This window comes from Lissotriton vulgaris, chromosome 1_1 (assembly GCF_964263255.1).
Source record: "Lissotriton vulgaris chromosome 1_1, aLisVul1.2, whole genome shotgun sequence".
NCBI classification, from domain to species: Eukaryota; Metazoa; Chordata; class Amphibia; order Caudata; family Salamandridae; genus Lissotriton; species Lissotriton vulgaris.
The window spans coordinates 727130494-727157511 of NC_141685.1; the positions used below are offsets into that span (position 1 = coordinate 727130494).

At 44.5% G+C, this 27018-nt stretch overlaps 1 protein-coding gene across 3 annotated transcripts in view; it reads left to right on the top strand.

The window, feature by feature from the left end:
• LOC147747719 (coagulation factor XIII B chain-like) overlaps nt 1–27018 on the top strand; it is a 1426313-nt gene that overhangs the window by 29043 nt on the left and 1370252 nt on the right. For all 3 annotated transcript variants that reach the window (XM_086955242.1, XM_086955259.1, XM_086955250.1), the window contains exon 2: nt 18125–18292. In XM_086955242.1, the coding sequence (XP_086811368.1) occupies nt 18125–18292 (168 nt within the window). The remainder of the gene's footprint in view (nt 1–18124; nt 18293–27018) is intronic.

A 27018-nucleotide genomic window follows, 5' to 3' on the forward strand; every position in this document is an offset into this window, starting at 1 on the left:
TTACCAAACACTTGTATTGGACGCCATTAAATGCCGCTTACGTGTACATGGAAATGAAAAAAATCCTGCATTGCATTGGAGGCTTATAGTCATAAAACATGAAATAATATATCCATATAAACCTTAAAATAAGTGTGCAACTCTATATAGAATTAAGATCAAACTAGTAGCACAAACAACATGTTGGTTAAATGAAAATTAACAGCGTAGCATTGGCACTTACAGGAGCTGTTCATAAATATAAAGAAAAGACCATACCCAATAGTTTTCAGTCGCAGTAAGATACAGTTGCATAGAAATATACAGCAGAAATTTGCCAAAAACATAAGACACCCTGTAACTGCAAATACTGTGTGCATACATGGAAAATCAATTGATCGTTGATCAACATCTTGAACTTAATGCATTTCAGTGTATATGCTGCGATATACAACTGCTGAAATCATTGGCTGGTATGTACAAATAATACAATACGGCTGTCAGACCACCCAACCGAAAACACTTTATGATAAGCATACATCTGATTTTTACACATAAATAGAGACGGAAAACTATTTTTCTGTTGTCTGTATTTATATTCAGAAATGGCAAAATACTAGTAAAGTTTGCTGCGCTGCCGTGCTTCAGCCCAGAGTTGCCATGCCCCTTTTCCTTTTCTTGCTGCCCCAGCCCTTCTTTTGAATTTGTAATCTCCAGGGCTCCGCCGCTCGAGTGAGCTCAGCGCCAGCCCGTCGCCTTTTCGCAAGGTAAGTGTACTTCTGTGACCTCAGGGGACAGATTAATAGCGGCCTCACATCGACCCAGGACACTACCCCGCAAATGCCACTCTTGACACTGTCTGTTCCGCTGCTGCCTCGGACTCCGGCTCTGGCCCCCCACCCCGTATGTACCGGCAGCACCATGGGGGTTTATATCGTTTTTTTGTTTGTTTAGACCAGCATTCATTGATGTGACAGATTAGGATAATGGCAACTCAGGGATTGGGCATTGTATTCTGCAAGCTGTGCTTTCTAATAGTCAAGATGATACATTTAATAGTTGTGTTCGTCTGGCCCATACAATAATGCTCAGTCCACATCCTGCCTGATTTGTTCACCATTATTACCTGATCATTAACGCGCATGGCTATTAATGCTTCCTCAGACACTGGGCGTCCATAGTTCAGGGAAATGCACAGGGCTGTGTTGCCATGGCAATACCAGATAGCAGGATTAAGAAAAGACAATTCCATAACCTTTAATTCACCAGGGTGAACAAATGATCAGATGTTTCCGAGGGGAGATGCTGGTTGATATTTTTAGAGCTTTTGTTCTGTTCGTTAAAAGTCCAAAGACCTTGTTTGTTGGTATATTGGTTGTGCAACACACCTGTGAACCGACAATTCGTGTGGGATATCATCTCACCAAAAAGGGGCTTAAAAGCTCGAAATTACATCAGTAAATAGTAAGCCCATTGAACGCTGGTTGCTACCGGCAGTACTTTTGTCTTTTTTAATGTCAGACAATTTGCCCACAGAAGAAAGGAATGCATGGTCACAACCAGTACAAGGTTTTCGAAAGGCAAAGGGTAGCCATAGCTAGATGGTTGCAGTCCAAGCTTTTACCCTCAAACCCCCCCAAAACGTCCCTTTCGTTTAATCACATGGCAAATTATATTCACTGTTTGAAGCCATGTCTGAAGTGTTGAATAAATGAATGAATAGATGGATGGACATTCGATCCATGGTAAATACACAGTTGACAAACCCTCAACTCTTGTGTCCGTGTACAAACAGTTGTACATATGTTTTTTGGGACTGAAATAAATGAGGAAAAACACTAGCTGTAGCGTCGGTCTTTTTTTTGTGGCAAAAATAAATGCGGATGAGTACAGAAAAAATGCCCAAAAAATAAATATGGATAAATACAGACGGAAATGGCAAAAAAATATATACCATAAAACCGGGAGCCCTAATAATAAATCATGATTCGTGGACAGCAGATTCTGCGATAATTAATTGCATACCACAGTATATCCCCACGGAGGATGAATTTATCGCATATTGCCACAATATAAGATGGACATATTGCACCATAATAACACATGACACTACATGCTGTTATGTACCAATTCATGAAATATGAACAGTGGAATTTAGATAAAACGTTACATGCCATTGGTTTTCTACAGCAGAGTGCTGCAATCGATATTCATCATGTGCATCAAGTAAGCATATGTAAGGCGTTCAAACACCGTGTGTTTGGGATGATCGTATAAGTGTGACCTAAGTGACACCGTAAATAAAGTGAAAGTGAGTGTAAATCTAGAAAAAAGATTCTTCTGTGTATGTGCGCAACTGCTCATCACAATTCCTAATGTGGGCGGACATGCCCAATATTCTGAGGATCATCACAATAAGATGTCCCTCAGTACAATCTTGCTCTAACTGATATTTGAAATACATATTATCAGTATACATGGTACTAGAAGGACAAGTGCCCATAACCCTCCTATATGGGATTGGAATCTGTAATAGTCCACCCAACATTAGGCAGAAAAATGCACACTCCACAATGGTCCAAAATAATACAAAAAAGTGCACCCTAATAATTACTAATGAAATATTGATCAAAATACAGAATCATCTATACAATTCAAATTTAAAAAGTAATAGTTGAAAGCAAGGGAGAGCTAGGGGAAACTATACCCCTGTGTGAGTTGCTAGCTCCTCTTCCTAATTGAGACCAAAAGGCATTCTGGTATTGAGGTCGATGATATAACGTGATTCATAAATCCGCAATTGTTTTTCTCTGTCACTGCCTCTGATATGTTTGTATACCCTGTCAAGCCCTACATATGTGAGTAATTTGTTATTACTTTGATGAACATTATAGAAGTGTCTCTTTACAGGGTAATTGAAATCCAGGTTTATAATCATCCTTAGGTGTTCAAGTATAAGTTTTTTCACTGGTGGTATGGTGCTCCCTATATAGCAAAGACCCATAGAAACTCAAATGCGTAAACCACATGGTTAGTTGTACATTTGATGAACTTAGAGATGACTTTTTCCTTGCCACTAAAGGTCCTATAGGTTTTGCAATTGTCACTGTTCTTGCAGGCCTTGCAAGCATGGCATTTGTGGAACCCTTTATTGGCATGTAGCCACGTAGTGGATGGTTCAGTTTGATAGTAAATTCTCACTAGCTTGTCTCGGAGTGAAATGGGTCTCGTATATGTCACAGTAGGGCAATTGCCCATGCTTTTACCAATGATGGGATCAGCCTGTATGAGACCCCACTGCTTTCTCAGCACAGATTTTAGTTTTCCTGATCGATCATTGTGGGTCGTGATAATTCTTGGTATACTGGATAAACTTTTTAGTGAGGGTAATCTACTTCTGTTGAACAATACCTCTTCTTGTTTGATATCGTTCTATATCATAGTGGCCTGTGACAGGACTTTGCCAGAGGATCCCCTCTCTTTGAATCTTTTTAGCATAACATCACATTCCTCCCTGTACCCATGATCAGTGCTGCAGTTCCTGCAAGCCCACAGGAGCTCGCCATACGGGATACCATTGAGGAAAGAGCTGGGTGGTGCCTGCGTGCATGTACTGTGGTGTTACCGGCAGTCTCTTTCCTGAATCGACATGTTACAAGTTTACTTTCCTGCACTGTAACACATATGTCTAGGAAATCACATGTAGTTTGACTTATTTTATGTCTGAAGCTGAGATTAAGATTATTGCATAACAAAGACTCAATGAACCTCAAGGCTTGTTCTTTTTCGCCATCCCAGATGATAAAAAGGTTGTCAATATATCTTAACCATAACAGTATATGACTAGTGAAGTCAGCATTGGCATCTGTCTAGACCACTTGCTCCTCCCACCAGCCTAGGAACAAGTTCAACAGGCTGGGGGCGACACAAGTGCCCATCGCAGTACCAGATTTCTGGTGATATAACACCTTGTCAAACAAAAAAATATTTTCGATTAGGAGAATATTTCATCATCAGTTTCAACATTTCGGTATGGTCATAAAAGTCAATTGGCCTTCTCCCCAAATAGTATAAGCAGACTTTTACTCCTTGATCCTGGTTGATACACATATACAATGAACAAACGCCCAATATCATGGATACTCTTGAGGAAATCGGTGCTGTCTTGACAGCATGACCTGAGATCCTTGACATATGGTGCCAAGAAGTAATCCAAGAAAATAGAAGAATTTTCAAGAAGGGTCCCATTCGAGGAGAAAATTGGTCGCCCGGTGGTTTAGTTGCGTGTTTGTGCACCTTGGGTAGAAGGTATAGACAAGGATTGTTATTCTTGAGAAATCTGAGTTCGTCATCATCCAAAAGATCTGCATTCCACTAGGTATTGAGCATCTCATGGTATCTAGTGATGGTATTTTCATATCCTTGCCATCTAATACTTTCATAGCATCCTTATCAGAGGGTTTTAGAACTATGGAGGAATCCATAAGCAATTCATGTAAAGCAGTTTGTTGATTCCTGGTTAAATTGTCTCTTATATTGTAATTCTGATGTCCTCTTAGACCTACCATTCCTGGATCATAACGAGTGGAATGCCTCAATGTTGTCATGTGTTATCAAAATGGGGGGTTACGTCCAACTAGAGGGCCTGTTAGGATGTGGTAAACTTACAAAAGGACAGAATTCCCAGGCCACCAATTTCTGAGCTGCTATTTATTTCAGCAGACTAGAAGCCAACACAACTTGTCACTGTCCCCTGCTATACACTTTAGCATTATTCACTGACATTTCTATATAATACTTTTACACTTTTAGATATGCCATACAAAAAGATACACAGCTCATAAAACAGTGCAATTTTACCAAAAATCAAAATCGTGATCATTAGATTTGAAAAAACAAAACATGAAATTCCATTATTCATCAATGAAAGCAATTCTTGCAGTATATAAAAATGTTTGCATTACACCAGTCTATAACATTTTTCTAAAGTTGTCTCACTATGCACTAAATTTGGCTTCTTAAAGACCAGCTGCCCTTGGGGAAAAGAAAATCCTATACATCTCTGTGGGGATATATCTGTATGTGCACTACCCTCTACAGAGTTAAACTGTAATAAATGTCCCTCATGGGCGTTAAAAGGAAGGGTCGACGCATTTCCAATCCCCTGTCTGCTCTGGGGATTTTCGTTGGGGCTTTGAACCACAGTGTAATCTGTGAAAATTAGGAAAGTAAAAGTGTTTTATATATTTGAGTCCTTATTCCTCTCGCTCTAAATTTGTATCCGCATGATATGTTTCTAATGTACCTGTATGTCCGAGTAGTTAGAATCTGTGGACTGCTTGGCGTGGGCTGGGTCATCTTGGCGTTATGACCTAAGTGGTAAAATTTGATTGTTAAGTATCTGTGTGAATGACTGCAAAACATAAGATTCCTAATTTGTCGCTTTATCTTACTTGAGTTTAGGAGAGTGTTCCATTTTTATGTTTGGATGGTCTTGCGTGGGTCCGCTTGTATTCAGATGATTATTTTGTCAGCGCGGGCTGCTAGACGATCAATGTTGTCATGTGGCATATTTGGATTATACTGTGATTTTATTTTAAGGCCACTTCTACATGTTGAATTCACCACAAATCCTAGGTCAGTAAGTGTATTACCCACATCATTGATCACCTCTAGATTGTTCTCCAATTCATGGATACTTATGATAGAATGTGCATCTTCCACTGAGAACATTACCATGGGATTTGTAGCTTGTTGAGCTACAGATGGGTATGCAGTTCCTAAAAAGGGGACAAGGGAAAGGGCAGGTCTTTCTTCGTGATGCCCTCACACACCCGGAATAATGTCATGCTTCATCATTGGGCTCGGCTCCTCGTCGGGCCAGCGCTGCAATGCCCGACGGGCTCCCATAAACGAGGCACTTTGGTGGAGATCTTTTGAAGAAGCCGTGGGGTGCGTGCGGGTAAGAGGGCAAGGGCAGTGAGGGGAGCCCAGTGACGCCGGGGGTATTATATAGCTGAACACCCTCGGCCTTTATTTCCGCTAAAATGGTGGTGTGAGACCTGCAACGGCGCCCGCGGCGGGAGAGTGGCCTCCACGTCGGGACCCCCACCGGATGGAGGGGTCCTGCGGGAGCACTGCAGCCCTCAGCCCTTAAAATGGGGCGGTCAGGTGCCATTTCACAGCCACTTGAAGAGCACTGGCCTGTGGCACTGTAGCCCGCATGCTGCCTCTGCCTCAGAATCCCTCTTAATGTGAACAAGGGGTTCTTTGGCCCACCACCATCCAACAAGCAAGCTCTCCTAAGGCGAGGCTCTGGTGGCAGGGAGCTCTTTACACCGGAGCGAAAGGAGTGTGGATCCCGAAGCGGGAGAACACCCTGGGGCCCTGGGTTGCATTGAGGCCCAGGCGAAAACAGCCCCTCAGGCATTACTTGACACCAGAGTTGAGAGAAGAAGCAGACAGAAAGGAGCTGCTTTCATTCGATGAGCAATGAGGGGCTTCCACACTGATCGGATGGGATTCCTGGTCCCGTGAGGCGGGTTTTTGGTGTAGAGCAACTGTAGTGGCAACTGGCGACCCCCAGGCAGTGATGCCCCAGCTGACGGACCCGAGCAATTCTCTGCCCCTCCAACAAGGTGTTCTCTGGATCCGTTGGAGGCCCGCGCTGTCTACGTTGTTCACACATCTTCCTCCCCAAGAAGGTCTCCCAGCCTAAGAAGGGGCGAGGGGCTGGGGTGATGGGGCGAGTCCAGGTTCCCCACTGGAGTGGGGTGTTTTCTCTTTCCTGCTAAGGAGATACCCTGACCAAGTTGGTCCCTATGCCACCCAAAAAAACTCAACCCACAAAGATCTCCAGCTTCTTCACCCACACTACTAAAGGATCGAGCAGTGAAGGGCATCCCGCCGGAGCTAAGGCACTCACACTGGAGAATTTGATGGCCTCCGTATGTGAATTTAAGCAAGAACTCAGAGACGACATTAAGGCTGACATGGTGGCCTCTTTTGATGCATTCAAGGCTAAAATGGGGGGCCGACTGGTGTCTCTGCAGGCGGATGTTGGCTCGATAGGCGCCCTTGCTCTTGACTTGGAAGCGAAGTATCAGGAGCTGGAGGACAGTGTGCGTCCCTTAGCGGCCCACTCTCATGACTTGCGATCCCAGCTGAAAGCCACGGTGCTTCGATGTGAGGACCCCAGCCTCCTGGGATTGCTATAGAGGGACTACATTCAGCAATCATGGTGATACATTATGTACAATTCAGAACCAATAAGGACATGCCCAGACTGTAAATTTCCAGTTGGAGGCAACTAGACAAAGGAGTTACAGAAGGATGGGTTTCGATTCTGAGACCGGGCACACACTGTCTTACTGTCAAGGTCGTTCTGCCTATGGTGGGGACATGCCTCTATCTAGTGGGAAAGGTACGCGCTAGTTAAAAACCGTGTATTCGTTAGTACAGCAAGGCCCAACCTTAAAGAAACATAAAGTTACCACAGTTGAATTCAGCAGAGACAGAGAGAATTAGTTTTGATCATGGCTCAAAATGGCTGTTAAACATAAAATGTTGTAGCAAATGCTAACTTAAGACTTACAATGCATAAACAACACAGCTAAAACATTTTTATTCCAACACTGCCCCCCTCCAATGTCTTTTTGGGATGAACTCTGGCCAAATGATATAGCACCCTGATCACTGCTCTTTTATCTCCAAAAGGTCCCTTTTCACTTGTTTCAGAAGCGCCAAGACCTTGCACACCCCTAAGTCGTTGTCCCCCAGGTGTATAATCAAAACATCTAGACAAATGATGACCTTGATTAACTTGTTTAAAACCGGAAACAATTAATGCTATCGCATACCTCTTTCCCTGCCAATAAACATTAAACAATGAGGTGTCCAGTTCAAGGCTCAAACCTTTCCATTTGCTAAATTCATGGCACTCTGCCTATTTAACGAAAGAATGACCAACAATCCAGATGGACAGATCTGCTGCTGCTGACCCCGCCACAGCACCTGAAAACACACATAGGTAAGAACATATACAAACTAGGCTTTCCCCAACCCTGACTCCCCGCATCTTCTAAGACCACCCAAGCAAAGTTATGGGCAAAAATACAATGCCAACCAAAGGCTCAGCAAAGCATTATGGGGCGAGATTCTAGAGTGCATTGAATACTATAGTATTAGCTCTCATCTGAGCCTGGAGAGCCTGCCCCTTGAGGAATGTTTTGATATTGGATACTATAATGATCACTGCACTTTAGAATCTCACTCCATATTGCTTTGCAGGGCCTTTGGTTGGGATTGTATTTTTGCATATAACTGTGCTTGGGGTGGTCCTAGGAGGATGGGACCACCACCAATCGTTCAGCATGACGTGCTCTTTGTGTTCAAGGCATCTGCTTGGTACTCCCCCTAGGTTAGTGAGGACACCAAAATCATCACCTCTCTCACTATATGCATTTTTGCATGTAATGATAGAGGTACTTGTTGTGAGGTTTCTGTTTTATTAATTGGTGTGAGACGGAGCGGAGTTCATTGATCAACTCTGCAGAATTCCGCGAATTGGCACTCTGCCAACTATGCCCACCATTAGTTTCAACCACTTGCACTACTGCCATGTTGCTCACCCTGAAAATGATCTTCCTGTGTGCTAAGGCCTGAGCCCATACTGTAATGCAACTACTATAGGAAATAGCTCCAAAAAGGCAATGCTCCTTCTCCCGATCTTCCAGGGACGTGGCCACTGCTCCGCGCACCACCTACCCTGCCAGTATAATCTGAAACCCCCTGCTCCTGTTGCATCTGAGTATATGTTTACATCCCACTCTTTGGGCGTCACCATTGGGATGCCATTGAAATCCTCCATAAACTTGCACCACATGCGCAAACCTCCCTTTGTCTCTACCAGTTCCGTGGCCACGTCTTCTGACGAATAGGAAACTGATGTCAAGCCTTCAGCAATAAAGTTGTCGACAGATGAGCCTTCGGGCCATGAGAGGTGCTGTATTAATCTAAATTGTCCCAGGTCCTTATTGGCTACTACCCTGATTGGTATAATTATCAAGTCTTTCATAGGTCAAACTGTGAAGGGGCCTGCCATGCGCCCTTCTTCAACTTCTTTAAACAATTTTCTCCCACTATTTTTTTGTGGGAATTTACTGATTTCCAATTGTCTACCCACCTCTTGGACCAAGGAGCCTCATATCCTAGCTTAAAACCTTCTTTAAAGCCGGCTCTCAAAAGTGTTGCATCCTCCCTATAGGGATAGTATGCCAACCACTGCTCTAAGAATGGCTAGTTAATGAGTGTATGAGCCTTTTCCCATACTGCCTTGTGCGCATCTACCTCCCCTGTTCCCTGCATTTTGCTGTGTACCTTGGCTAAACTGCTGCCCCTGACCATTATACCCTGCACCATAACATTACACCAATGGGTGTCTACCCGCACACTTCGAGCACTCGTGTCTGACTTTGCAATATTCCTGTGCACATGCTCCTTTGTTAAAATCCCAGCATGCTCCCTGTATATTCCCTGAGCTTTTGGCTGCGTATCCCAACCCCCTTGGGTGGGGCGATTCTGAAAGGGGTGCTACACTAGGGGAAGGCCACTGGCTTATAAGTAGTTTCTCAAACTTAACTGCCACCATTGTCTGCTGATATAAGGCTGCATCTATTTCTCCCCACTTCGCTTCTGGGTCCCACGCAAGTCTCACCCTGAACTGCTCGTTATAATGTGACCAGGCGTAGCCCCCATACGTCACCTGCACTCTCCTGATTACATCCATGTATTTAAAGATAGACACACACCTCTCAGGGTATTTCTTGCAATTTACACTTGCGAATATTAGGAAAGCTGCTGGCCAATTCTCAATGGTCATGGCTATTTTAGGTCTTTTGGCCAACTCTAATTCCTCTTCCTTCGAGCCCTTCTTTGCCCTTAACTCCCACTGTAGCAACTTCAGCATGTCTACGTACTACCCTTTCCAAATGTTTTCCTTTGTCGACAACATGAGATGGGCTCCTAATGGCTTTGTCACTCCCATGTATGGCAGTCTCTTGAGTTTTATCTTGTGGCTCTCTTTTTTCTCATCTGTTTGTTCCCCAGTGTCTTCCTTGTCTACCCCTGTCGTCTCCTCCTTGACCGATGCTGTACCCTGCCCTTCGCCCTGCCTACTCACCACTGCCCCCTTTTTTCTTCTCCCCATCCAAATCCTACATTTCTGGACCCACCCCTGTATCCTTCACGTATAAACCCTTCAGCAAGCGCACCCCCTCTGTATTGTCGCCTCTCTGTGCATTAGTCCCCGCTGACACCTTTACCTTGGAATCATTCCAATCAGTTCTCTCTTTATTACCCTTATCTGGCGTCAAGGTCGTCATCCTCACTGGATTCCACCACCTAACCAGTCATGCAGGGGTATGCACCACTCTGTCATGGGCCGGGTGCTGTCGCTTCCTCTCCATTTGTAACACACTAGGCACACTGTTACTATGACCCCAATCTTTCCTGTTCCCCTCCTTCGTCCTCGACAATTTCCCCTTCCTCCACACTATCCTCGTCATAATCCAACTGCATGGGGTCCTCCTCCACTATTGTATGCACTTGTGCCTCGGCCCTGCTACTGCAAATTAACTCCTCCAGGTCTAAGCCTGGATACCGCTGTGCTGCCAAAAGCCCTTCTGACCTACTCCTGGGGTCTTGCCCTGTCATTCGCGCCACTGCCCCTGAGGCTGCACCAACCCCACGGGGTTGCTGTCCACCTGATTGAATCTCCATTTGCAGATGGCATGTGTCCTGACTGTTCCTCTAGGTGGCCCGGCTGTCCACCTTTGGCAGTGCCATTCCTTCTCCTCAGTGATGCGGAGCCGCATGCGACTCACCCTCGCCTGTTACCTCCTTTGCCCTCCTACTCTTCAATTGAAAAGTAAGGTCCAGCAACTTGGGGTTAGAGCCCTCGTCTGTTACTGGACACCACTACCAATACCCCCCTCTCCTGCCCACCTTCTGAGCACACCCCGCCTACCCCTTCACTGTCCCACAACCCTGTCTGTCTCACCTATTTCCACCCTCGCCCTGCCGAATGCCTCCGCCGCTTTGGAGCCCCCCTGAAACCTCTCCCTGGCATGTATTTACTGCGGCTGGAGGCTTACACCATAACCCTTGCCCCTCAAAACTCCCTCCCTGCTCCTCCTCATCATTCCATTCAAGCATTGCTGCTACAATAGCAGATGCTGGGCCCTTTACATGCCCTTCCTCCCCACCCATCATTCCTCCCTCCCTTCCTTTCTCTTTCTTCCCTTCTCAAGGGCTGTGGCTGAGTAATTTGGATCAAACCCCCTCCTCCAACTGGCATGTACTAAGCCCTGCGGGGTCCCGCTCCAACCAACCCTTCATCCACAATGAAGGTGTCTTCCCCCATCTAGTCCCCCCTGCACCCCCTTGTTGCATGGCCTCCCCTCCCCACTCCTCTTTCTATGTCCTCCTCCCTTTCCATGACATCTATCAGCTTTGTGCTGCCTGTCCCTCCTTTCTCTGCCCCTTCCCCTGCACATCCAAATTCCCCAAAATCTCTCCCTCAGCATGTCTCTTTCCTGGCTCCCTCCCCTTCAAGCTCCTGCTCTGTGCCTTCCCATTGTTTCCCTGATGGCCCTCCCCGCTGGGATTCTTCCACCCCACCACCACAGGCATGCCCTTGTCCCTTCCCCTCAGCTTCTTCGTGCCACTCGCGGCCTCATTGGCAGCCGCAACCTCATGCTTGTGTCCTTATGTGGCCCTGCCCGCTTCCTTCATAAATGTCAGTGCGGGATGCCTCGTGGTGTCCCGCCCCCTCCCTCATTGCGCTTGGCCACATGCAGCCGCACTGCCATCATGCCCACCTGCACTTACCACATTGTTGTTCTTTCCCCTCAGGGCCCGCGTCGGGTAGCATGCCCACAACACCACGACTACCCCATCAGCTGTCTTTTGCGCCTGCCACACCTCTGCCTCCACCCGCAACAGGTCCATGCGTCCTGCCTCGGTGAGCAGGCTCATCGTTTAGGCCAACCTGGGATCCACAGGTAGAGACGACATTTCTTCCTGCCTCCCTACCTCCCACAGCTACCAGCAAATTCTTTTAAGACCGCCAAAACAACTACCCTGCTCAGCTACCTACAAACCTAACAGGCTTCCATGTCACCTTACTTAAGATGGTGACACAGCGACACAATGTCCAGTTTTGTAACCCACCCAGCCCAAATGAAGCCCAAAGAGCACTGTTGGGCTCTAGACTGCACACACGCCCAAAAATACTGGGGTGGGGCAAGCCTGCCGTTGGTCGGCCGCCCGCCCTCAAGCCCTATTATCACCAGGGGTCGGCCGAGTGGGAGGGGTTCCCATCTGCCATGTCCCCCCCACAAATACTTTCACTCCTTGGCTGCGGCAACAGCAGATAGCAGGAAGTGGGGCTCCCTACCTGTTGTAGGGCTGCACGCAATTTTCTTCAGTAACTATCCTCACATCGCTCTCCGGGAACGGCGGCAGGTGATCGCCATAGGCCCCGCACTGCAGTGTCATCTCCAGTCACCATTTGTGGGTTTCCAGCTATAGTCCTGCTCCATGCCAGCACCCAGGTAAGACAGCACAGGCAAGTGGAAAAGTCGGTAGGTCGGTTGCCACGATCAGTCAAAAGACAGTACAGGCCCGGCATTGAGCGCACCTAAAGAGCATCCAATGCCGCCGCCATCTTAGTCACACCCCTGCATAAATGCAACTTAACTCACTTTCTTGGAAATTATCTCTTCTGGTAACTGTTATTACCATGGGATAGGTAGCACACAGAGCTTTGTAGCAGCTAAATCATTAGCTTTATTTCATACAAAGAAGAAGTGCTTTGAATTCTTTGAATTTCTTAATGTCAATTCTAACTTTCATGTAAAACAGACAGTCAGCTTACTAAAGTTAAGAATACATTTTTATTCAGCTGGCTATCATATAACTTGTTACACAAAAGGAAAAGCAACCATACCCCTGTTGGAGAACATTCCCCTGCCACAAATTTGCAGTGCTGCTCTTTAGTAATCTAGTCATACTTTAGGCAAATATTATTGCACTGAACTGGACTGGTAAGTCTTGCTTAATGTTAGGATTGATGGACACCTTCTTCTTATGACCCTGCCCTGTTTCATTTTCCCCTCTAAGAATATTAGTTTGAAGAGGACACCCTCCTCGAGAAGAAATGTTTTTTACCTGTAATACTAGTTGTTGTCTTGCATGGATATTCTCACCCAATTAACGTTCAAATCTTCCATTCAAAACCTTGTTCAAAAGTAAGAAAAAGATGTGTTAGACATGGCAGCATTGGCGTGGGTCTCTCCTGCATTTTTTGCCTTTGCCTCCTGTGTTTTTGCTGTGTGTTGGACTCCGTTTTGCTGGTCTAAATGCTTTGGGCACTTTGCCACTGATGTCCAGTGCCAAAGTGCAAGTGCTCCCTTTGTAAATTGTTGTTATGGATTAGTGATTCCATGATTGGCATATACGATTTACTTGCCAGACCCTAGTACAGTGCACTGTGTGTGCCCAGGGCCTGTCAATCAAATGCTGCTAGTGGGCTGCAGCACTGATTCTGCCACCCACAGGAACAGCCTGTAAAATGTAACTCTGGCCTGCCATCGCAGAGCCTGTGTGCCATTTGGGACTGCCATGTCGACTTGGCAAGTGCACACACTTGCTAGTCCCTAAACCTTCCCTTTTGGATGTATGACGTTACAACGCATACTTTTACCACGCATACCATTACAACGCGGTATTTACAACGCATACCGTTACAACGCATAGCGCTTAGAGGTGCTGGATAGTGGTAAGTATAATTTTATATTCCAACTCCAGTCCCCGTGGACACTAGGGAAGGTGTTGGATATAAAATTATACTTATTCCCTATCCTAGAGCGCCCCCCAGCGCAATGCGTTGTAATGGTATGCGTGGTAATGCCTGCGTTGTAGTGGTAGTGCGTGGTAAAAACTCTGTTGTAAACGTTGTATACCTTCCCTTTTCCACATATTGGTTACCCCTAAGGTAGGCCCAAGGTACCCCTGTGGGCAGGGTGCATTGCATTTGCATGTGAAAGGTTGGACATGCCCTGATGTGTGGGCATGTCCTGATAGTAAAATACTGCCATTTTCGTGTTTTCACTATTGCAAGGCTACCTGTTCCCATAGGACAGAATGGGTAGTTTGTTCATAACATCTTATAAACATAACTGGCCCTGGGAACAAGGTAGAGAAATAAAGTTTAATATGCCTGAACTCAAAATGTTAAAATGCATCTTTGAGCGAGGGTGATTTTTACATTCTGGGTTTAAAAAAAACACTTTTAGAAAGTAGGTATTTTCTTGCCTAAAATATCCAGTGTGCCTCTGCTAGGTTTTTGTATTGCATGTCTGGCTTTTGGATGACAGGGGCTGGAGAGGGGCAGTGACTCTAGAGAGCCTGATGAGTCAGCGTTGGGCTGAATGAGCCTGGTCTGCATGTGGAGTGGTGGGGGAGAAAGCACCTGCACCTGAATAGGTCTGTGCCTGCCTTCCACAATGATGTCTTCGCCCCCCTGTGGTGTGTCTGGAGCCAGGGCTCACACTGACAATGGAGGTTGTTGTGCACTTGCAAAGTGCCCCACATAACTGGTTTTGGCTGGGTACAGACACTCTCTGCTTTCAGAGAACAAAGGATTTTTGTGTATACAAAGAGGAGCCCAGACCCCAGACTTTTAGATAATTTCTGGGAAATCAAGAGGAACCTTTGTCAAGGAGAAGAGCCGGATAAGCTGAGGAAGAATATTGCCCCTGTGCTCTTTGGTGCCTGGGGTTAGCCTGCAGTGGCTACTTGCTGCCAAGGAAAGGAGAAAGACTTTACTGCTTGCTTTGTCCCCCCTGCTTGAAGAGAAGATCTCCAAGGGCATGAGCTGAGCTTGCCCCCTGTTCTAGAGGTCTCAGGAACAGCAAAGACCTCAATGTGTCTGTGGTCACCATCTCTGATTGTCGCTGCAGAAGAAAAGGGTAACCTACTCTGTCATCTAGTCCCTCACAGGATTCCGTGTCCTGAAAGCACCGTCGAGAGCCATGCCTCGCAACTCAACCCTGGTCTTACCAACTCCGTCAACGAGCTTCTGCTTGCACGGTGTCCGGTGGGCACCGCACTCCTCAACGCTTTGCTACACTCTGCAAGGACGCCACCTACTCCGTCACTGCCTGACCCGAACATCATCCGGCTCAGTTGCAGCACCGTGACCTGCCAGCACTGCAGCGCGCACCGTCTCACCCTTCAACATAAGCCCTGGTCTCACCAACTCGGTCAACTATTCTCTGCCTGCACCGCATCTTGAGGACACTACCCGCCACAACGCTCTGCTTCACAACGCGACCACAACGTTTGCCCCGGCCGACTCACACTGACTTGTTGGTTGCAACAAGAAATGTACGTTGTCCAAGTCTGTTGCCGCTTTAGCTGGTCCGTATCGACTCGCTCGGCTGGAATTGCTAGAGTCTATCGTATTCAGTATCGCGGTAGCCCCAGGAAGAGCTACTGAGTCAGAAGAATTGTGTTTTATTGATTTTCCTGCAAATTAAAGGTTATTTTGCACAAGTATTATTTTTCAAGAGTATTTTATGTTGGATTTTTATTGGATTTGGTCTTGTTGGTTTAGATAAAGATTTCCATTTTGGTGTCCATTTGTAGAGTTTTCACTGTGTTACTGTATGTGTTCACAAATCCTTCACACTCTGCGTCTGAGATAAGCCTGTCTTCTCATACCAAGCTACCAAGGGTGTGAGCAGGGGCTATTTTAGAAGTGTATCCCACTTACCCTGGCTAGAAGCCAGGGTCCCTATTTGGACAAAGGTACTTACCTATGCCAACTAGAGACCCCCATTTCTAACAAGATGCTTTTTGGGTCCTTGTCTTTTCACATGATGTAATCTAGTTAGTCTGTCAATCTTGTGAGACTACAGCAGTTTGGCAATGCTCTTTGCATTACATTTAGAGCTATGCATGTTTCTAAACCTCAGTACAACATTCCTTTATATAAGATAAACTAGGAAGATACTTTCCTAGAATCATTTAGAGGTCACCATTTTGACCACCCTCAGAAACTCTTTTGCTATGCTTCAAATATGAGCACAGGTTCTCTCACACTTTCAGTCATGCAAATGTTTGGGAGTATCCAAGAAGAAAACCCAATGCGAACAATCCATGATACCTATAATCCTCTACTCTGTCTTCTCCCGTCTACACCACATGTTTGGGCACGAAAAATAGCGTGGTTGGCCATTTGATTCATGACTGCTTTTCATCAGGGTCTATGTGTAGACAAGGTTTATCGAGGTTCAAGACAGGAAACATTATCGCTGCAAATTGAAGTGAAGTTCTGCTCTATTCTTTTCATTACTTATAGAGATTGATTAAAGGGTTCCTCCAAACTGTGATGTTCCTACGACCCCAATCCTCTCTGTTTGCAGTCAGGGCTGTTACTCATCATTTCACTGGGGTATTGTTCCTTTAAGAATTTGCATCTTCTGAATTATTTTTGCACTGTCTATTTCAGGTTAGAAAAAACATGTTCATGATTTAGTTAAAATAGATATCCAGTGTAATCGTTCCATGCATTTATTCACTCATATTTTTAGACTTTTCTTGCCATCTGCAAACATCTTCCAGGGGCAGCTATTACCTAAATTAAAGAGTACTTGGGATAATCAAGGAACCTTTTAAACAATGCACTGGAAAATACTCAAAATGTTTGTGGATACCTATAAAGGTACTACTTTGGGAGAGTTCACTGTTTGTGCATGGACTACTCTATTCACATTAGCCCAGGGTCTCATTTGCACCAGCAAAACATCTTAATACTTAGTAAAACACCCAAACTCATGTGTAATGATGTCTCACCTAAAAACCCACTAGTCCATCAAATGTGGCATAAGATTTTATTTTAGTGGTGGGAAGTTCCACTGTTCCCAGCACTTGATAAAGGCTCATGTGTGTTGGGGAGAGGAGTTTGCCAAAAGTCTAGGGCAGTCGACCTCAAATCTGGGAAACCGGGTTCTAATCTCGGCAATGACGCTGAACATCCTGTGATCCTGGTCAAATCACGTAGGGCCATATGTATCAAGGCCAAATGGGTTCGCAAACACCGAAATTCACAGAATTTCGGCGTTTGCGAACTCATTTTCGCAAAATGTTATGTATGAATGAATTTGGGTGCAAAATAAGGAATTGCAAAATTTGCTATTCCTTATTTTGCGATTGCATTTAAGGAATCGTAAATTTTGCGATTCCTTAAATGCAATGTATTAAGCAAAAAAAAAATCCAAAATGCCCTTAAGGAATCGCAAATTACCACCTTTTAGTTGGTGGTAAGATGCGATTTCCTTGAAAAATGCACATTTCAGCATTTTTCAAAGTGCCATGTGACGCACATACATGCCCTTAGGGCATGTATGTGCACCACATGTGCACCCATACTTATTTCAGGGGTGCAAAAGGGTGTCCTTTGGACACCCCTGCACCCTTGAAATTATTCTCAATTTGCGATTAGCAAATTGCGAATCGCAAATTGTGAATAAATTCCCATTCCTTCCTATGGGCCAGGAGGCCCATAGAAATTAATGGGAAAGTATTCCTTAATTGCGAATTCGCAATTTGCGAATTCACAATTAAGGAATATCAAGAAATCACTAAAAAATTGTGGTTTTCTTGATACATACCAATTAGCGATTCTGAAATAGCGATTTCTTAAAAATCGCTATTACAGAATCGCTAATTGGTATCTTGATACATATGGCCCTTAATCTCCCCATGCCTAACAAAAATGAATGTGTCCTCATGTAACGCAACTGGTGGGTGTAAAGCGCCATGATACCCAATACCTTCGGGTCAAGTTCGCGCTATATAAAACTCCATTAAAAAAAAAAAACCTTTGAGAATAGAACAAAGTTTCGCTAGCTTTCTTTCCCTATGGATTTTACAGCTCCCACATATATCGATCAAGGCTTCAGACAGTGCTGGTTGTAGTTACTCACTAGCTTTATGCCATTTTTGAGCTGCGACAAGTCATGAAAATAAAAAACGACGATTACACGTATTCACTGTGCTTGGTTTCCATTGTTTTCAGAAATAAATTGCCCAGGGCCTGCAATTCCACATGGAACAATTACAAACGCCAAGCCAGTTTTTAGGAAGGATGAGAGATTGGAATTCTACTGTGAGATGGGATATAAATCTGAGGGCAGAACTCCAGAATGCACAGAGGAAGGTTGGAATCCGAAGCCTTTGTGTAAAGGTAAGTGTACACTGGTTTTATCGGTTGATTGCGCTTTCTTTTGGACACATTATAATGATGACATGAGAAGTACTACTACAATATTTCCACTAACAATCAAACTATAAGAAAAGACAAAGGGAATTGAATTAAATATTACTTGCTCTCCTCGTTCAGCAGAGTTCATTATGCACTCAGTATTATGTCTCATCTTGTATAATGTTTGTCTGAAGAGGCCAACAATAAAGCCTGCAGACCAATATGACCGAAAAGAACATCCATGACTGCAGTGCATTCAAAAGCATAGACCTCCAACGGAGCCAGACTGTATTATGCATTTTGGGAACTGGTCTGCACACACAGACACAAACACACCCACCCATCCATTCCCACAATATTACACACCACTGTAGGGACCAGATATTGCAGAGACAGATCAGAATTGACCTCGATGTGTCTGCTTTGCGGTGAAATTCAGGGTAACAATTTTTGACAAATGTTCCACATTTTCGGGCATCACCAACAGCAGCCACATACAAAGATTTTCTGTTTTATTTCACACATTCCTCCATGAAGCTTTTCCACTTACCTTACGGGATACACTTTAGGGAAAGGGAGGTTAGCACAGTGGCAGCAAAAACATTATGCCAAGCCTTAATGGTGAAATAATCATCAATTATGTGTTTCCTGGAGATAGAGCCCCAAACTGGGGGTCCATTCTCTGGAAGCGCTAAAAACATATAACCACCAAGGCCTGGAAGTGTTATGCTTGCACCTGGGAGGCTGTCATGATTTCTGTTGTGTTCCTGGACTGAAGGATCAGGGTTGGCAGAACTGTAAAATGAGTTTTCCAGCTAGAACTGGCAGTGGCTCTGCCACCTTGAATACCGCAAGCTGCCATCCTTTAACAAGGCATAAAATGTAAAAGCGGGGGAAGAGTGGAACAGCCACTATTATTGGAAGCCCCCTGTTTTATACTGGGGTGGGTTTGAATGCTGAAATTAGGAAGGGAAGTTTTGGAAAGGAATATCTGGACCTTACGAGGATAGCTGGGATGTGCCCCGATTACTTTAACAGAACCAGTCCTGGGAAAGTTTAAGTTGTTTTCATTGATGAGTTAATACACCTTGCGATCATTTAAAGTCAACTAATGGCTACTACAGTGGCGGCTGGCATGTACGGAGGGCGGTGAGGCGGGTGGGACACAAATAAAAGTAAATAAATAAGTAAAAATATAATTACACTTTCATTCCTGGTGCGACATCCTTCTCACTGGGGTCTTCTCCAGACAGGCAGGCTCAAACGTGGGACCCAGACAGAAAACTGCAGTAACCAATCCTGGCGCTTTTTTAATGCAGCATGAACGAAGCACCAGGATTGGAGGGAGCAGCATTCGTTGGCACTCCCGAGGACACTGGAGCACTATTCTGCCTCTAACCCAGGTGTCTTAGACAGCGGAGTTAGAGAGGTTTAAAATGCACATGCCTGGCTGGGACAGGGTTTTGAAAGATTAAATGGTAATAAATTAACTTTAATATTATTTTATTTTTCCATCGCTGAGGACAATTTAGTTGGTTGGATAATGCTTTAATTGAGGAGCTGCCCCATAGCTAGTAACTCTAGAGTTTATACAACCAATGCAGTAGTAGCCAAATACCATGAAACTTATGACATTCACAGTCAAAGCATCCAGGAGGGTGGGCTTGGGTTTAAACTATGTAGATGTATGAGTGGGTGGCAATATGAAAACCCAGAAGTGTAAAAGGGTCTCCACTGGTTACTGCTACTATCCATAGATCTTGAAGGGGCAAACTGAATGCCATTCTACCTCTCAATTCCAACCCCCTTTGATCATATTTATGCCTGTGCGAGGCTGATGATGCTCGGTGCACACATTTTTAGGTCGAGCCTAGGCAGCGCGCATGTGCTGTCTTCAAGACCTGAAGTAATCCATATACGGAGAGTAATCCCACCTGCTGCTTGCGATTGGGTCTGTCCGGCGTTCCTATGTTTTTCTGGCGCCTAATTGGCTGGCGGTCTGGGACGTCACTTCCTTTTCATCGCAGGCAGCACCAACCAACTACAGTTTATTTGCGCTGTAGGGCTGGATCTGTTTTGTGTAGGGACTACTTTGTTTTTTAAACCCCATGGCGCCCGCTTCATGAGCCGCCATGCGCATATATGTTTGATAATCCTCTGCACCGTACTGCGCCCCTGCACCTCCCCGGGAAGCGGGCAGGACGATACATGCGTCTGCGTGGGGTTCCCCCTCTGAGGGGCAAACCCTGAGGTGCTGCAGGGGAAGCCCCTGGTATAGTGCAAGGACACGCTACCTGCTTCCAGAGTCCTGAACAGCTGCGTTGTCCTCTCCAAGCCCCCTGCACAGGCGGCTCCATCTAGGGAGGATTAAAACTAAGGGAAACACCCAGGATCGTCGCCTTGGAGTGTTTATTTTCCACCTACCACCTTTGCCTGTTTTTGGAGAGCATGGCCAGAAAACAGATTGCCTTTTCTGACAACGCTGTAAACATGATGTATCCAGCCAGGTTTAAGAAGGACAAGGAAATCCGGACAGAGTATGATGCCCAAGTCAAAGGTAGGCGCCCGGGCTTTAGTCTTCGTTGCTTTTGCATCTTTTCTGGGGTTCGAACAGCCCCAACTCTGGTCATCGTAAGACGTCCTGTGTAGGATACCACTGTATTGCCCCTATTTAGAAGCTTGTGGGGGGGAGGGGGTTACCCCTTACGTTTGTTTTTCTTTCATGTACACAGTTTGCTCTGCAGATATCGCTGCATCTAGTCAGTGGTGTAACCAAACTTGAGGGGCCCCCCTGCAAAGCACATGGAGGGGACCCCCTCCTCCCCCGGTGGTGCAGCCCACCATTTACTACTTTGCCCTACCACCTAGAAATCTAGCATATTTTGATTTGAAACGTCCAACATTTAAATGAAATGCCTCTATAATGTCTTTCTCTAAGTTCTTATGAGAAAGTGGGAAACACTCTTAACATACAAGCTATGCCATTTGTGACAATACTGTCAAAAGCAGATTATTTAACTGAGGCAGCAATCAGAACAATGCCAAGGAGTGATCCTATTGTCTCAGGAACTGCCTATGGCCGAGGAACAAAGAACAACTATGAAGAGTCTGAAATAGAATTGACAGTACCTTGAAACTTTGAAAGACCAACCCAAACCTGCAATTCCATTAAAACTCGACTGACAATATACATGAGAAGTACACAAGCTATAACTCAGTATCCTGCGAAAGTCAAGAGAAAAAGACTGGTGCATTATCTGCATGCCACACACTAGCGACTGTCAAAGGTTGTGCATGATAATAATGTGAACTGAGGAAGCAATTTCAATCATAATGTCTTATTAGTAAGCACTGCAAAAAAGGCAGGCAAACAAGGCTGAGGAAGAAAACTGTTTGGATGCTTCAGGACATTGATGCAGATGTTTGTCGGTTTTAATTGATCATTGCTGTAGTGTAAACAATGCTAAATACAAGATTTAAGCTACACATATTACAGACAAGTGCAAGCAACACCATAAATAACATTGCATGTAGAATAAAAACAAACCATATCAGCAAGTACCTAATGATAATATATACAAACTGTATGTAGTATTCTTAGGGCTGTGCCTCTCAGGCACCTGTATGTAGAACCTTCATTTCTTGATGTTCCAGTGTTCTTTGTAGAATGTGAGTGTTTTGGCAGTTGATCTCTGGTTCCTGCCTTATGTCGCTGTGTTTCTCCTGAGCTTAATAAACTCAGACTTTAACCTTCTACTGGATCATTCCTTGACTAAATACCACAAAATTGTTGGCGACGATGCTCAGGAGAGTATAAAGGACCTGCTTGCCTTACCTCGACTTTCCTCGTCTTGCTGCGCTGTTAAAAAACGACGTGGGAGCACGAAGACAGGCAGTCTCACTGACAACCTTGATGAGACAGACGTCGTGGATAAGCTAGATAAGTGCCGCTTTATTCCGCTTTATTTCAAGCGCATTTTTTTTTTTTTGGCAAAAAGAATCCAAAACGTATTTTGGGAGTAAGCGACGTCATCAGCTTGTCAGTGAGTGAGTGGTTGGCAACGCGAGCACGCATGGTGACGCGTGTGGTTGGCAGCGCGCAACACGCATTTGTCTTCTGTTTGACGCGTGTGGTTGGCTGAGTGCAACACGCAACTGACGTCCGCTTCAGCAATCTCAGACGCATTACCCTGGCAACGTCTGGCAACATTTCACGCGTGTGATTGGAACTCCGCCTCAGCAATTTCAGACGCGTTACCCTGGCAACGTTTGACGCGTGTGACGTCTGCCTCAGCCATCTTAGCCGCGTTACCCAAGCAACGCTGCTTGTTACAAGACAACGTCGTTTACCGCATACGATGACTTGATGATTCCTGTTGTTTTTATGACAGAACGGATGGCAAATAAATATCAACGTTAGGAATACGGCCAATTTGTTCGTGTGAGCAAGCACCTTCACACCAATGCTGCACATTTTGGGAAATTAACAAATTCATATGTTATAACCGTTTTTAAAAGAAAACAAAACATTGTTACAAAGTGCAAACAAAGGACAAACAAAGAGCAGTGTATATGGAACAGCGACTGGGCAAATTTAAAAGAGATTAGAGACTAAGTCAATTAAATCTCACTAATAACTGGCACTGTCTGATAGTAAATAACCAGATTTTCAAGATGCAGTCAGTTTCTCCTCCACCTCCTTTTCTGGAAACTCCTGGCAATCCACCCATATCTTGGAAAAAGTGGTTCGATGCTTTTGAGACTTATTTGGGTGCCATAGGAGCCTCAAGATATCGCGCAGAAAGGAAAAAATGCTTACTTCTACATTCCTTAGGTTTTGAGGGGAGAGAGATCTATAAACATTTACCCCCCTTGACAAGGAACAACGCGGAGGAGGATGTAGATGAATATACTGACACTAGAATGAGATTGGAGTTGAGATTTGACGTCAAACCAAGTCTAGTTGTTATTAGACACAAATTCTTCAAAAGAGAACAACTTCCTAGAGAGGATGTTGAGACTTATGTTTCCAGTCTAAGACAGCTGAGTGCAGAATGCAAATTTGAGGGTTTTAGAGAGCAATTAATTAGAGATCAATATGTATGTAAGTGTTCTGACAAGTCTATTCAACAGAAACTACTAACTTTGGGAAATCCTACGCTTGAAGAGACTATCCGCATGGCCAAGAGTATAGAGCTGTCGAAAAAAGAAGTAAAGGAACTTGAAAAGAAATGTGAAGAAGCAGTTTCCATAGTTAGAACCAAGGAGAACAGGGACAATAAAGTGGCCTTTGGTCAACAACGTTTTGATAGAAACAATGTTCCCGGTTCACAGCGTTTTGAGAGAAATGCTTTTTCTAGGAGTGACATTTGTTATAGATGTGGAAATCCTTCCCATAACAAGAACAACAAATTTTGCCCTGCCAGGAACTCTACCTGTCGGAACTGTGGAAAGTTTGGCCATTTTGCGAAAATTTGTCAAGTCTCAAAACAGGGAAACTCTACTTTCAACAACAAATCCCTGAGTCAGGGTACTGTTAATGCAGTAGGGAATGTCTCAGAGTTTTATGAAAGTACCGGAAAAGACTCTGACTCTATGAACAGCATCCAAGACGACCTTAGGGACATGGTTGTGGTTGTGCGGGATGATGGTGTTATTTTTGGGGATCCCTCAGATTGTGTTGATCCTTATGAAGACTTTGGTGTGGGTGACAAGATAATTACTTTGTTAGTAGATTCAGGCGCTAAAGTAACTATGATCACTCAAGAATTGTTTGATGTGACTTGGCCTGAAAGGAACCTCCTACCACCTGACAGAGCTCCTGTTTCTTATGAAGGGTGCAGGATAGCTCTTCTTGGGTTTTTTGAAGACATCATTCAGTTCAGGGGGAGGAAAATCTTTGGCAAAGTATATGTCTCTTTAAAGGGCTTAAACATTTTGGGGTGGTTCCACCAGGGATTGTTTAAGATGATCCTCAGACCTGGTACTAAAGAACAGATTAGTATAGAAGAATCTTGCGACAATGTTGAAAGTTTAGCAGCCATTGTCTCAAATGAATATATCGAAAAATTAATTTCTAAGTTCCCTACTGTCTTCGGGAACAGCCTTGGTATAATTAAGGGCTTCAACCACGAAATTAGAGTTAAAGATGGAGCTATCCCCATAAAACATAAGGTCAGGAGTGTTCCTTTCAGCGTGAGGGATGATTTGGAAAAGGAGTTGATGGGGTTATGCAAGAAAGGGGTCATAGAGCCTATTGAGTCGTCCTTGTGGTTGTCTCCTCTTGTCGCCAGGAAGAGGAATGGTGATTTGCGCGTCTGTGTGGACTTGCGCAGTCTCAATAAAAACATCTGGATTGATTCACACCCCTTGCCAAAAATCACGGATTTATTGTCTCTTACCAGAGGGGCAAGGTGGTTTACAAAGTTGGATTTGGCTTCCGCTTACCACCAGGTGGTGTTGAGTCAATCTTCTAGACATTTGACGGCGTTTGTCTCACCATTTGGTAGTTTTCAATACTGCAGGATGCCGTTTGGCCTTGTGTCAGTGGCTGCAGTCTTCCAAAGATTGATGAGTCAAATGTTTAGAGATACTCCTGGGGTATTTGTTTTCCAGGATGATGTTTTGATTTTTGGCGAGAACATAGAGGATCATGACTTTTCTTTGAATCAAGTTCTGGGAATCATGCAAGAAAAAGGCATTGTATTAAAGAGTGAGAAATGTGTTTTCTTAAAAGAAAAAATTGAATTTCTAGGTCATGTTGTTTCACATGAAGGTGTGGAACCACGTCCTGGTTTAGTGAAAGCCATTGTTGATGCTTCGCCTCCTGTCAACAAATCTGGTTTAAAGTCATTCATTGGGCTCAGTGAATTTTACTCCAGATTTATCAAAGATTATGCGTCAAAAGTTCAACCTTTGACTAACATGTTGAAGAAGAATGTGCCTTTTGTTTGGGATAAAAACTGTCAAGAAATTTTCAAGTGGATTAAATTACAGTTAGTAGGGGACAGTGTTCTCAAACCATTTGATCCCAACAAAGAATGTGTTGTGACTGTGGATGCGAGTGGGTTCGGACTTGGGGCTGTTCTCACTCAGAGGAATGGGCAAAATGATAATACCATTGCATATGCTTCAAGAGTTTTGCGTGGGGCCGAGGTGAACTTCTCCGTCATTGAGAAGGAGCTTTTAGCTTGCTGGTGGGCGGTCAGGAAGTTTAATCCCTATCTCTGGGGTAGTCATTTTACGATTCGAACGGATCATAATCCTCTGGTCTCTATCTTGTCTGGTGAGAAGATTAAGGAGCATACCCCTAGGATTGCTAGGCTGTCCACAAAGCTTCTACAGTATGATTTTGAGGTTGTTTATCTGCCTGGTTCGAAGAATGTCAGGGCCGATTATTTTTCACGTTTTCCTTTAGCTGATAATGATTGTGAGGTTGAAAAGGAAGATGATCTTGAGGATTGTTTTGTTGCAGCTTTGGATCTTGAAGGTATGTGTGCTATCAGTGAAGTCGAGTCGAAGAAGGAGTTATTGAAGGATGAGGTACTTCTTCAAGTTGTGAATTATTTGAAGTCTGGATGGCCTAAAGAAAAGAATGTTTCTGGACTTTTCCAAACCTATGTCAAAGTTGCTGATGAACTCACTGTCGAAGATGGTGTTCTCATGAGGTGTGGTAGGCTTATTCCTCCTGAGAGCTTGCGGAAACGTCTGGTTGATGGTGCACATGAAGGACATTTAGGGAAAACTTTCACGAAACGTAGGTTGAGGGATATGTTTTGGTGGCCGCAGATGGACGTTTGTGTTGATACTTTAGTTGATAATTGTGTCATTTGCAAGTCTTCAGACAAAAGTCACAAGGTTAGGTCTCCCCCTTTGGAACCCATTCAATTTCCGGAAAGAGCGTGGGAAAAGATTGGAGTTGATCTAGTTGGTCCTTTCTATCTTTTACCTTCTTGTTCCCGTTTTGCAATTGTTGCCATTGATTATTACTCCAAATGGCCGGAGATTCGTTTTATCAGTGAACCCTCTTCTGCTAGTGTTATTTCTTTTTTGAAAGACATCTTCTTGAGGGAGGGTTTTCCTTCGGTTGTCATGACGGACAATGGTGTCCAATTTGTCAGTTCTGAATTTGAATCTTTCCTTAAACAGGGTGGTGTGACTCACAAAAAAAGTTCCCTCTACCACCCCCAGGCCAATGGCCTTGTTGAAAGGATGAACCGTGTACTCAACAACTGTGTCCAGTGGGCCATTGCCAGCAAGTGCGTGGTTGAGAATGCTGTGCGTTCTATGTTATGGTTTTACCGTACAACTGCGCATTCTTCAACTGGGGTTTCTCCCTTTGAACTTTTAAGGGGAAGAAAACCTTCTACAAAAATCTGTCCAGGTTGGATGTCTAAGTGGGTGAAGATGAATGTGATGGATGGGATTGATGGTTTTGTGAGGGAAAATGTTTCTGATGCTCCGAATAAGCAAAAATTGTATTTTGATGAGAGGAAAAGATCTGTTCCTCATAATATCTGTGCTGGTGATGTTGTTCGCATCAAAAATCCTGTTTATGTTTCCAAGGGGAGGAGTAAATTCTCCGAGCCTTTAGTGGTTGATAAGGTTTGTGGGAATGCTGTGCGGGTTAATAACAAGAATTGGTGGAACATTTGTAAAGTTGTTAAGATCAGTAGAGATGATGATTCCCCTAATCGCCTTTCTCTAGG